General features: G+C 38.6%; 1 protein-coding gene across 1 annotated transcript in view; it reads right to left on the bottom strand.

The window, feature by feature from the left end:
- Nucleotides 1-499: 499 nt before the first annotated feature.
- Nucleotides 500-13,113, bottom strand: part of DOK7 (docking protein 7) — a 68,778-nt gene continuing 56,164 nt past the window's right edge. Inside the window, exons 9-12 of the mRNA XM_075499652.1 lie at nucleotides 6,668-6,733; nucleotides 5,523-5,594; nucleotides 2,298-2,450; nucleotides 500-636 (exon numbers count right to left, since the gene is read on the bottom strand). Coding sequence (XP_075355767.1) covers nucleotides 500-636; nucleotides 2,298-2,450; nucleotides 5,523-5,594; nucleotides 6,668-6,733 — 428 coding nt within the window. The remainder of the gene's footprint in view (nucleotides 637-2,297; nucleotides 2,451-5,522; nucleotides 5,595-6,667; nucleotides 6,734-13,113) is intronic.

The following is a 13,113-nucleotide window of genomic DNA, read 5'->3' as shown; positions in this document are numbered from 1 at the left end:
ATATATTAATAGAGGTTTTACATATTTTATACACTCAGATATATACATATATTTTATCAGTAATGTGTGCTGACATACATACATATGCACACATGCAAACATATGTGTACACTTACCACGCACACACTCACATTCCCTTATCTGCACACATTCAAGTTCTTTATTTTTAAAGAAAATGCCACCATTTAATAACGCCGGAACTGGTTCCAGGGTCTCCAGGATTTTAGAATTATAGAAAAAGGTAACTGACATCTGTCATTGCATAAGAAAAAAAAATCAGGACTTTACAACCAAATTAAAATAAAAAGAAAGACCACACCACACACCCCCCCATGCTACCAGCTTTCCAATTAGGAATCAAGATATTGGAATGAATCTGGTATAAATGCAATAAGCAATGGCAGCTTTTTGTATGAGTAGTTTTTACAATAAATGTGAATCTTTTGGAAGATAAATTAGTACCAATTTATGGTGAGCAAAAAGTTCTTTCCTAGACGGGTCATTGCTGAGCCCCTTTCTTCTTCTGCTCTAGCTCCTGCAAGCGTTCCTCCCGGCACTGAGCATGCTGAGTTCCCACTTTGTGGGCTGTCTCGGTGGCTGCAATGTCAATTTGCGCATATCGGGATGATCCACTCCCTGAAATACCAAAGGAAATCATGTAAAAGACTATATCCCTCATATATTCCTGGGTAAAACTGACCCAGGGTTAAGCTATTGAGGCACTTCTTCCACAGATTCCCTAGACGATCTTGGTCTGGTCTTAAAGCAAGCTCTATAAAGGGAGTAAGAAGATAACCACAACTAAAAAAAACCTCAAAAGCTTTGTTATCTACATATTTTAGCTATCTGGTTTTCTTCAAATAAGCAAATGAACCACTTGTATTTCTGCCCCAGGTTTGAATCTCCACCCCTACTCCTCCCAGGAGAAGACAAAATTGAACTCAGCTCTCCCACTTCTGGGAGGTTTCATCAGCAGGCTACTAGTAAGTAAATGAATAACACCTGGTATTTGAAAAGAAAACACTATTGGTAGGGCAGTTAGCAGGGATTCTTCTTTGTCTGGATTAGGCACTCTGTGAACGTTTACTGGATCAACCACCTTCAGCCTTAGACAGAATGACAATTTAGTCCAATAATTGGCAACGAGGGAGATAAAAGCTGCTCAGTCTGTTCAGGAGCAGAACAGTTCTGTATGGATGGAGACATACAACTCCAGAGGCTGGGAAAACTTCAGTATGAAAAAATAAAACATTTATGGCACCTTCAAAGTTATACAAGTTGAGCTTGGGAGGGTTAGATGACATTTAGGAAAGTTTATGTCAGTTTATGGAATTTGGCTCTTCATTCTTAATGCCTTGGTTCACTGTCTTTAAAATGAAGATAAAACATCACTTTTACATCTGAACAGGGTGTTGTACAGAGAACTACATTAAAGTCTGGGAGAAGCTTAGAATTACTTAACTGCAGCCAAACAAACATCAAAAAAAAAACCAATGGGAAAAGTGCTACCATTTCAAAGATAAGAAACTTGCTGAAATTAAAAGAATAAAATTTAAAACCTCAATAGCTGAAAACTATACATGGAAAACCCATTAATACCAAATGTGAACAACTAAATGCCAGATCCTGATTAGGGGCTTTCTGTAAGGAGGAATGCATCTCTAAATGACAATACATGGTAGCTATAATGTATGTTTATGTGCTAATTGTCCTAGTTAAGCATCAGAAGCATTAAAATACCCAGATCCAGACAAAAGAATAAAATATTAAAAAAAAAAATCAAATACTTGGGCTGGCTTCCTCTCTGTAGCACTTTCATACATCCTCATGGAGGGCAGAGAGAAGAACACTGTGTTCTATTCTCAAGCATTTGCTGCGTGGCTCCAGAGTCAGTATCTTCAGGAGCAAGCCCTATACACCTACACCCACAGCCCTGTTTCTGAAGCCAAGCAAGAAAAATTAAGTAAGTGTCGTCCTAATATGTGCAATGAAAATCTCGAGAACACAAAGCAAATTACTGTCTGTCAAACTCCACAGACACAGAAATGTTCACTTTAGAAGGAGTGCATATACAATGCACCTGTCAGAAGGATGCAACATCTTATAGAACCTCATTACATAAAAATCTTTTCCAAAAGAGTTGGCAATTACAAGAACTGCCTCACAGTTCAACAGAGAGTTCAACTTCTCTGTTAGAAAGAGCCTATGGGTAGATGAGAAATTAAGATTCCTCATACCCCATACATTCTGCATTACTGCGTTCTTTGCTGTTTAAATAGTATTGTGGACTTCCTTACCTCTTATGCTTGTGCTAGGTTCTTGAAGTTCCAATTCCATGTAATGAAGCTGTTTTTTGGAAGTAGGGCTGACAGGAATATTAACATAGGTGGCTGTCTCGCTGTGGGGTCGATCTGATGCAGGGACATCAGCTGAATAACCTACTGCCCCTTCTAAAGTAAGTAACATGTTATTATAGACACTGTTTGCAATGACCAATGATCCATTTCATAAAAATGCACTGTCCCGTCAAATATTCTGAAAGCAAACATTCAGCAGCAACAACTCAGCTTGCCTAACAGCACATTCCTCAGTCGTAGATGGGACATGAGAAGACTAAAGTTTCTACAGAAAAGATCTTCAGAGACTGATCAAGTCAGGATCTATGCAGAAGACCACAGACCACAGCCAGTGATCTCACTGTGTTGTGACAGCAAGCAAACACTATGCAGAAATTTTCAAACAGAAGCAGTGTACGCAACACTACCTCACAAGGCTTTCAGCTCTAACTCAGGTTAGTAAACCCTTATATGAAGCAATCTGTTCTAGGAAGATGTGAACTATTATATCATCCACAACAGAGCAACCAAAATCACCAGAAGTTCAGAAAGTATGTCCTGAAAACAGGGACTGAAGAACTTTTTCAAGCAAGGGAAGGCAAGCTTGAAGAGACGTTGACAGCTTCCCTGTACTGAGTTGAAAAAGACAGGAATGATGCCAAGTGGGGACAGACCAAGTCATAAAAGACTTCAATTGCAGGAAAAAAGTAGAAGATTAGACAGTGGGAAAACATTTCTAATAGTAAAGATCACAAGACCACTAGAGGAAATCCCACAGAGGCTGAAGAATTTCTGCATCTAGAAATTTCTAAAAAAGAAACAGACTAACACTTACTAGGGAACAGTTTTCTATGAAGTGATTCTGACTTAAAGACAACTGTTTTGTCTACTGGATGAATTCTCAAGACCTCTTCTAGCCCTACTTTCAATTATTCTAATCTTCTCAGAAGTGCAACTAAGAGAGAAGATAGAAGGTTCCTTTCACTGGGCCAGCCAGGCATTTCAGCCTTCAACCCCTTCCTGACACCAGGCACCTACATCTAGTTTTTCAATCCATGAGTACCAAGGGACTTCCCAGAATTACCTGGGCTACAAGAGACCCAAGTACAAGTCTGTATTCTCTCAGTGCTCAGGCAAAGCTTTGAGTCACATTTTCATTGTCCTACTCAGCAGGCCAGTAATCACCTGCCTGTCCAGTCCAGTCAAGTTCTTAAAACACTTTCTGCTGTTAAGTCAATTTGGGATGGAGGAGTGCAGAGGAAAAACGGTATCACTTTCAGGTTCTCACTTTCCCTGAAGTTCTCCCATTAAGCCCTTCCTTGTCCCCACATAAAACTTGTATCAAAACTTTATTTGTCCAAATCACTGCTTTTCTTTTCTGCCCATTCAGACACTGATGAGATGTGAATGGAGAGGCAGTAGGTGATCAAGGCTTTTATAGCACGGGAGAGAATGACTTCTTATATCCAACCAACAGCAGCTGTGAATAACCACTAAGGGGAATTTTTCTTCTTCTTGGACTGTATTATGAATAGCAAAGATAACTCATACAAAGTTGGGCAACAGTAAGAGTTGTCAGAGGTTACAGCAGGTTCCAGGCTTAAGCTATTGAAATCAAAGGAGTCTACTATGCAGTCCAAAATTTTAAAAGCCTGGAAAGTTTCTGACAGATTTTCATAAAGAAAACATAGGAATATCCACAAAGTAACCAAATATTTTTCTGATCATCAGACTTCAAGTTGTTGTTCCAAAACCAGGTGTTAGGAACAAAATGAAAAGGAAAAAAAAAATAGAAGAAATGTCTATATCTTCATCAAACATCATTCTCAGAAATTATTCTCAATTATTCTGTCTAAAGTATTTCAAAAGAATTTGGCCTGACTATGCCAAAAGGGATTCAGCAGAACCATAGCATTGAAAACCTGCATCCCAAGTAGTTAAAGTTGTAAGCAAATGACAATCTTAAGGACTGATACAGAGTCATGAATAGTCATGAAGGAAAATATAATTTTTGAAGTCTTTCTATACATTGTCAAAGTGATGTAGCAGGAGTTTAAGTGAAGTCTCCTCAAAGCTAGCTAGCATGAGAACTAGCAAACTTCTCTATAGAGCTAAATAGTTGAAAGGTTTCAGGAAGCTGAATGTCATACCTGATGCCGACAAGCCAAGTGATTTTCCTGAGAACTAAAAAACCACACATATATTAATTGGTGGGGCTTTGTGCAAGAAAAGCAAAAGAAGCACATAGAACAAAGAAACCCCTGGCAACAATCAAATATTCTTGCTATAACTTGACTCAAAGGAAAAAAACAAACCAAGAACAAAGTTGGGCAAACTGGAATGGAAGGAAAGGAAAAGTCTTCCGTTGTTTAGTCTGTGCTGTCTTAACAGAAACTGTGCTTTCTTTGTAAACATAGAAATACTTGGCTTTTCATTTTTCCTTCAAATAAAAAAAACCCTCATTAGACACTTTGTATTTGTTTGAAGAGAAAGGTTTATTTGAAAAGCACAAGACAGTGAAAAGCTCCTACTAAGAAAACAAAGCACACACAGAAAGCCATGGACAAAAGCAGTGCTTTCAGCAGTCCATTCTGGGTGAACCGAGGTAGAAGATGCTTACAAGAGGGGTCAGAGGACCAGTATTTGAGATCATTATGGAGGGAGAATTTGGGAGAAAAAGAGACCAAAATGCATGGTCACAACATTCTGAAAGAATCACAATTGCTTGAAGAGAAAGGGGGAAAAGGTAGGAAGAAAAAAAGATAGTTAAGCAAATAATAGGAGAAGAGTAAAAGAGAACATGCAGTGGCACGGAAAGGAGGGGGAAAAGAAAGGAAAAGATAGTCTAATTGGAGAGGGAAGAAGAAAATTATATTTCAAACTGGTGTTTTAGCCTTTCTTTCAGCAAGTGTTAGTTATTTATATTTTCTACCCTATGTAGGCACCATTCTCAGAAACGTGTGATAAATAACGCAGAAAGAAAACCAACACCATAAACACAGCCCTGAGATATGTCTGTGTGTGTGCATGTGTGTGTGCATGTAAGCATGCCGGTAAAGCCGACATGTTCAAAGGGCACCGCCTCGAAAATAAACATTTAGAAGAGATCACAACAAAGAAGAAAACGGAAGAAGAAACAGATGTCAGTGTCCTCTAATGCAAGTGGCTCCAAAGATCTTTACTCACCAGGTTCCTCAGGGCTAGTAGGAGTTCCAGGTTCTGCAGGAAGTGTTAGTGTCTCATAACCACCTTTAGGACCTAGAATACAGGAACACCGTCAATGGCTTTGGACTTAGGAATTTGCACAACGAAAACAAAGCATATGATTTTCTAGTGTTGATTTGTAACCTTCTAATCTGAATAATCGTACTGAATAATCTCAGAAAGTATATACAGTGGTTAGTGTTGACTTTTCTGTAGTGGTGACGCCAGCATTTTCTATGGGATTGTAACACCAAGGAAATAAATGGTAGGACATTTTTACAAGTATTCACACTGAAGGCCACTGAAGTCAACAGTGTGTTTTCCTGCACATCGATGTGGGAACAAAGCTGTGTTGAATGCATGAATCAAGGAAAAGTGCGTGGGTGATCTTGGGAGCATCTGGAAGACTCCTGTTAAAATTCCACCTCCAGCATGATGGATAACTTCTTGATTTCTGACGAAGCTCTGTAGAAAATGCTTAAACTAGCCCTTCCAAAGATAACTTTGCTTTCCAAGTGCAAATCATCACCTTTGCAAGAAGCCAGGTTGCACAACACCACTGGTGCTTCCAGAGCACTGAGCTGAAAAAAAGATGCCCAGGTTCTTTCATGATCTCAGACTCCATCCCAGTTCAAAGCAAGCAAGCTAAACAGCTATGCCCGTTGAATGAACATATGGGATTAATTTTGAATGACAAACACTCATAATTTTATCTGCTGGTGTTGTTTCTTTCTCTGTTATCATGAAGAAGTATCTTTAAATGTGGTGGGGTTTTTTTCCCACCACGTCATTGCTAGGGTACAGGATTTCTCATGGCCTGTGGTGGGTTTTTTTTGGTGGGTGCCCTTTGTTAAAGTGCTGGCAGCATTTTACTGCTGTGAATAAGATTACTGCCTATGCTCTGACACTTATCTCATCTGTCACTGCCTCTTCTAAACTTATCCCATCTGTCAATGCCTTTCTAACAAAAACCCTGCAAAGCAAAAAACCCAAAGAAATACGTAAGCCTTACAATAGGGAATCAAGTCATACATTACCTTTAACATTTTCTGAAGTTTAAAATAATTTAAGTTTAAATTAATTCAAATTTACATGCACACACATACCTCGTAACCACTTACACTTACCAGCTTGGAGACTGTGCCCTCTATGTACTTTCAAAGACCCAGAAGCTGCCATGACAGAAGCACCACCTGTTTTCAGAGAGAGATATTCACATTAAATCTAAATACCTCTTGCTATTATTAGATATCTGCTGTGCATCAGCATTTTTAGTAGATGATTCTGAAACATCAAGAAAAATTTCAGTAAGAATTACAAGTCATTGTTCTTCATTTAAGCAATATTCCTTTTTTTTTTTTTTTTTTGCTAAATTCTTTATCCTGAGATTGTGGCACTATAATCTAATTTTGTTGTTTTCTTTCTTTAGAAAGAAAGGATGCCTTCTATAAAACTTCAGGATACTGGCCTTCCTCTTTGTGGTGAGAACTACCTTACTCCCAGAGATAGTTGTCTTGAACTGAGAAGTAAAATGGCGATGAAAACTGAGTGGGGAGTTGCCTTTGCAATCCGTAACGTAGTCTTGACAACCACAAAGTTTAAAGTGTTCATTAAAATCTCATCAGACTGGATCAAAAACCCATTAAAGTTAATGGGAAGAACTGTATTAATTGTTAATTGGAAGAACTGAAGTTAATTGGACTTCACTAGTTCACCGTCCAGTTTTAGATGTGCATGAACTGGGGCAGTGTGAAGGGTAGGCGAAGGATCTAGCTTCCATGGGGTTTGAATCCAGGTTATAGCTGGTTCTTGTGAAATACCGTTCCAAGTGTTACAGCCAGGCAAGCTTTACCGAGGGCATGGCAGATGGCACAGTCAGTGTCCTTTCCCCAGCCCTATTCAGATTAGCAGAAACCTGTCCCAGGTACAGTATTAGGTACGGAAGGCTGAGGAAACAAGAGCTAGCAACTCGGAAACCTACAGAGTGGTACGCACGTCGTGGGCTTTGGCTACATACACATATCCCTTCTTTATCTAACCAGCAACCTAATCAGCATTACCCCTATCCAGCCGTGAACGTCTTGTCACTACTCTTGTCACTGTGGGCACCTTATTCAAGATGAGTGGCATTTACTTCTCACATGAATAATTTTGAGGGAACTTCTTGTGCAAGTAAATGGGACTTGACAGAAATAAGGTAGGAGGCTGTGTCTGAGAGGAGCCCTGCCCCTGGCGACAGGGCAGCTGTGCCGTGCGCTGCTGGGCGGTGGGGATCAGGTATAAAAATAACACTCTCTTCTGAAGTGATGAATCGTCTCTGAGCAAGGGAGACACTTCTCTGCAAATTATTTTTAAAATAGCATCCAAAAATTACAGTAATTCTTATGCAACATGAAGAAATTCTATAAAATAAATTGCACTCTCAAATACCTAAGAAATCTGCATGGCCTAGGAACCTAAAGAAATCAGCAATTTCTTTTTTTTTCCCCTCTATAAAGTACACATTCATACAATTTTTTTCTAAACCTAATAATTTCCAAGCTTATAAAATTATTCTTACACTTTTATAAAATAAGTCTAAATAAACCCCACAGATTATTTCACTTAATGAGGACAATGGATTAAAAAAATAATATACACCTATTTCAGAAGTGCACAACTGAACTAAAACCTTTAGGTTTGTAGTCTTTGTGGACACAAAAGCATATATAGGGAAATCCGAGGCTACAAAAACAATTTTCAAGCATGCCATACTGAGAAAGTGATTTTGTATTTTAACAAATGAGATCAGATTGTAGAACCTTTACATACTGTGATGAGGACTTAACCACTAAAAATGTTATTTGAAAATTTTTTTTAATGAAATTGCAGATAAAAATGAATGCAAAAATACAACAGCCCTGGACTAGCTGATTTACGTATATTTTCAGTGTAACTGATTTTCCTTTTTCTCACCTCAGAGCATCCTGTCTCTGCATTATTAAGAATACCAGAATACACTTTATGCAGCTGAAAGCCTTACCTGACATTGAAGGAAGACTAGAGCTTTATACTAATTGCAGCTTCATCACAAAACTCGTGTGGGGTTTTTTTTTCTCCCTCAAAAACTGAATATAATTCAGCAGAAATCATTCCAGAAGAAACGTGGATTTTTAAGCAACTTTTTTAGGATTTGTGAAAAGCACACAGGACAGGAAAGGAGATTTAAAACAATGAGATATTCCAATCCATTTATGGTCAAGTTGCAGTTTTCCCCTTTGGAGCTCATTTTGAAAGAACTATGTTAATGCTTCAGGATTTGACCTGTTGCATTTTCTTCATTTGCAAATCTGGCAACTAACAAATATTTACATAGTCGAATCTCTCATGAAATTTTTTGGAAGCTTTGAACTGTGTCGTATAAACACATGTCAACAGAGATCGACCTAGATATTTTCTTCCTGCTTCTTCACAGCTACCGTATAAACTGGTTTGTTTCTCATTTATGACTCCTAGGATAACACTTGCAGGAATGGAAAAAGCAAGTTAGCAAGATAAATTTCTGAACATATAAAGCATCGAGCAGGAGACAGACACTCCCTTCCATCACTCTTCTCATCTTACAAGGGATTGTTAAGAATAATTTTTTCAGTCTCCCCTGCCATCCAGTTCTGCGTAGCTGTCTTGCTCAAGTCTTTATTAAAACTGAGTAGCTCATCAAGAGAGTTATTTCTGTTCTAGTTTCCTCAATGTGTAAGAGGAAGAAGATATTGAAAATGTGACAAAGTGAAAATATGCTGCAGAACATTTTGCATTCCTACATATGATTAGACTCAAATGTCTGATGTAGCTCAATGAAGACAACCACTACTTGAAACATTTTTCTAACTTCATAGTCATTTCTTTATGCCCACTCTTCAAAAATAAGCACAGTTTACAGCACATGTGCTACAAGAAAGAGCCATGAAAAAAAAAATTAACAAATGAGAGGGAAGCTGGAATACATGCTATAAACTGAGCCCAGACAGTTTACATTTTCAAATCTTGTCACCTATCATTACATGGCCAGTGAGTAGGCACATGCACTACTACACTGCACTTACCAAGTGCCCAGCCTCTGCCTTCACGGAGTAGGTCCCAAACTCTGCAGCTCTGGGCTATTAAATTTGCTGACAAGGAGTCAGGACAGAAGAAAACACTATGCTCTACGATAAATTCTTGCTTCTTAGTGAATTAAAACTACCTTTATTGTGAAGTACTTTCATCCACTCAGCCAAGCAACATTTCCATCTCCTCCTTTGAAAACAGATACCTTGCTTAAAAGAGCATCCAAAGCCTAGAGCTACTGATTGACAGAAGAAATACTGCAAGTACACCAGGAGTTTTTTCATGTAAATGTAACAAAAGACTTCCTGGTGCTGTATAATTGCCCTATAAAACTTCCCTAAGTTTGTTACTCTTCAATTTTCAAAGTGATTTCATATATTTTCTGCTATACAAATGGCATTATTTGCAATACATAAAAGCTGAAGGGGATGCTTAAAAATGCTCACTTGCTCTACAGATTTCACCGTATTCGGAAATGCCTCCTCTCTCTCTAACACTCAACTTCAGAAGTAGTAAAATCACTCAAAATTAGAAATGCATTCAAGCACAGTAACTGTTCAAATATTGCCCCACAAAGATGCCTGTTTAGCGTGTCCAAAAGAATCACAGAGGATCTAACTACCTCTAGCTATTATTCATCTTCCCATGCTGTAGGGCGACTCCAGCCCAGCCTCCCATCCTTAAAAATGCAAAAGTGTTAAGGTAGAATCGTTACCATTTTCCTGTACCAGGAAACTCAGTGTCTGTTTTTTGAAAAATATACCTTCAAAAATGCTTTACATACATTTGCTCCAAAAATCTTGATGCAACTGAAGCTGAGGATCTACATTGGCCAAGAATAAAGGTCATATAATGAGTTTCCTTAATAGAAAAAAAAAAAGCTGAAATAATTACTATGTTTGCAAATAAGGTTCCTCACTTTTGTGTTTTAGAAGGCTGGGATATGTAATTTCCCCAGATTTCAGTTGTCAGGGGAGGCATGGGGAAGCAAATCAGGAATACAGAAAAGGCAGGACTAGAGGCAGGACTAGAGGCAGGACTAGAGGGTCACTGTGGCATGGACTTACCACCTTCTGTCACCCCCAAAACAGGGAACAGGAACCTGCTGGACCTACTCAGCCCAGAGGATGAAGCAGCAGCATTTGGATCATTCACTAGTATATGGTTTCACTGCAGCGACTTTTTTTTTTCCCTCCTGTCAGGCCCCTAGTAATTCAGAGAGTCACTAAGGCCAAGGTTTAGCTTGTAAATGCGATACGTATTTTAATCAGCTTACTTAAACCGCTTTTTCTGTGCTCCTATTTTTCTTCCCCTACAGAATTATTTCAAGTGCACTTATAAAATAAAACACCATCAAGAAAGAGCATGTCATATTATGGCAGGGTTTTATTAATCAGTTTCTTATTATAATAATGCTCTTCTATTACAGTGTTTAGCCCTATGAGGTATGACATATTTATGGTGGACACTGTTCAGCACGCAGTCCTTTACTGGCTCAATAGAAGTATCATAGCATACTTTGCCTTCCTACATCTGAAGAGCTGACAACACATTTCCTGAAAAAAAAATTGTGAATTATAAATTATTTTCAACCTAAGCAACAACAACCAACACAGTATGGCCCAGATTCTTCTTTCTCACTGCTCTCAATTAATTCCTTGAAAGCTTAGTCCTAAGCTTGGAATAGATATATCAGGCTGCATAGGTTCGCAATAAAAGTTTTTAAAATGCGTGAAAGAAAGCCTATTTTTCCATCATAAAAGCTAAGCTGTCAGACAGCTGAGTTCATTTTCAGCACCCATCACCTGTTATCTACTTCATTTTATTCTTTCTTTTTATCTCCCTTCCTTGACTCCCTGTCTATCTAAGAACAATTTAATACAGATATAATGTTCATAATCAGCGTTCAGCTGACATTTCAGCTGAATTCCAATCCACAGCATTGTTTTATGTTTATTCCTTAATTCATTCTCTCAGAACATCTCCCATCAAGCACTGTGTAGGTTTGGTATTACAAGCAAAGAGGCTGTCAGATAGCAAGAGTGTCTGTTGCAATGCTGATGAATTTGCTCCTATGGACTATGGAAAAAATGGAACTGCACAGACAAAAATAAAAGAAAAGATAATTTAAAAGACACAAAGCTTAACAGTATTAAAGTATGCTGCTTCCATGGCACGATATTTGTTAACTTATTTTCCCATTCAGCTATTAATTTTTGTAATGCCAGAGCCTGCAGCACAGAAGAACAGGGAGATCAGACCTCCCACTGTAGATGTTTAATTTGGGTGTTGAAATGCCCAAGGCTGGGTCTGGCTCCTGGGAATGCCTAGGTAATCAGCTTTCCTGTAGCTAATGGGAAGGGACAGAATTTTCTGAAATATCGTGCACAGAGCCTGCATGAAATGCCTTCCCCAGGGACTGCAGAAGGACCCTAAGCACTTCTGCAAACCCATTCCAGCTCTCGATTTAGCTTCTCTAAATAGGAGTCTTGGGATTCACACTGCTCAATTCCCTTGGAAGGGTTGGCAACCCAGGACAGAAATAGTGGCATTTTTTTCCCCCCACAAAACAACCTTATTGTTTAAACATCATTGATAAAACAGGAGAGCTGTGACTGAGTTCTACTCAACTGAGAAAATCCAAATATTTTGGAGAAGAGCATGGAGACATTATAAGTAAGGGCTGGAGGTTCCTATCTAAGCTGTTGCAATGAACTAGAGGAGCACAAGATTTAAGTAACAGGCCTAAATCACAGCGAGAAACACTGCAGCTGCTAGGAAATATATTGTAGATGTAAGAATAGCAAAGGACTTCAGGTTATTTAAGGCGGTTTAAGGATTCTCACTGCAGAACTTGCTAAACAAACACCTGTCAGACATACACACAGAAGTACATCCTAATCTCAGGGCAGAGGCTTGAGCTAGACAACCCCTTCAGACCTGTTTTCCCTCCAGTACTTTGATTTATAGTTCCAGAAAGATAATCAAGATAATGACAAGCTCTTCAGCTCACCATTCTGTGAAGAAATGTGCTGTCTTTTGGTTCCACCTCTCAACACTGAATGTGCATCTCATTCATGATCCCTTAATTCAAAACATATAAGCAGCTCCTGAGAAAAGGACCTACATACGTATGTCTGAAATTGCATCCACTAGATCATGCTACAAAATTTCTTAAGCATTCATGAGAAACTCTGTTTAGGTCCCATGAGAACTTCTTAGACCAAATGTACTAAACCTAGGTGCCTCCGGAATCCAGCAGTCTCAGAAATCAGGAAATCTGAATCACATTTTTGAAACTCTATCCTGTCATGGTATTTTAAGGTCCATAATAACCATAAATGTAGTCTGTTAAGCTTAAAATCAGGCATACCCACATCATACAACTCCAAAGAATCCCTTACCTTGATCTCTAGTACAAAGCTATGATAACAACGAGAATACTTTCCTCCTACAAATGCAAGCCACCTAATTCAGTCTCTAATCA

The sequence above is a fragment of the Mycteria americana genome, chromosome 4 (genome assembly GCF_035582795.1).
Source record: "Mycteria americana isolate JAX WOST 10 ecotype Jacksonville Zoo and Gardens chromosome 4, USCA_MyAme_1.0, whole genome shotgun sequence".
In the NCBI taxonomy this organism is placed as follows: Eukaryota; Metazoa; Chordata; class Aves; order Ciconiiformes; family Ciconiidae; genus Mycteria; species Mycteria americana.
Note: the sequence above shows the minus strand (reverse complement) of the source record. Positions and strands in the feature narration are given on the sequence as shown.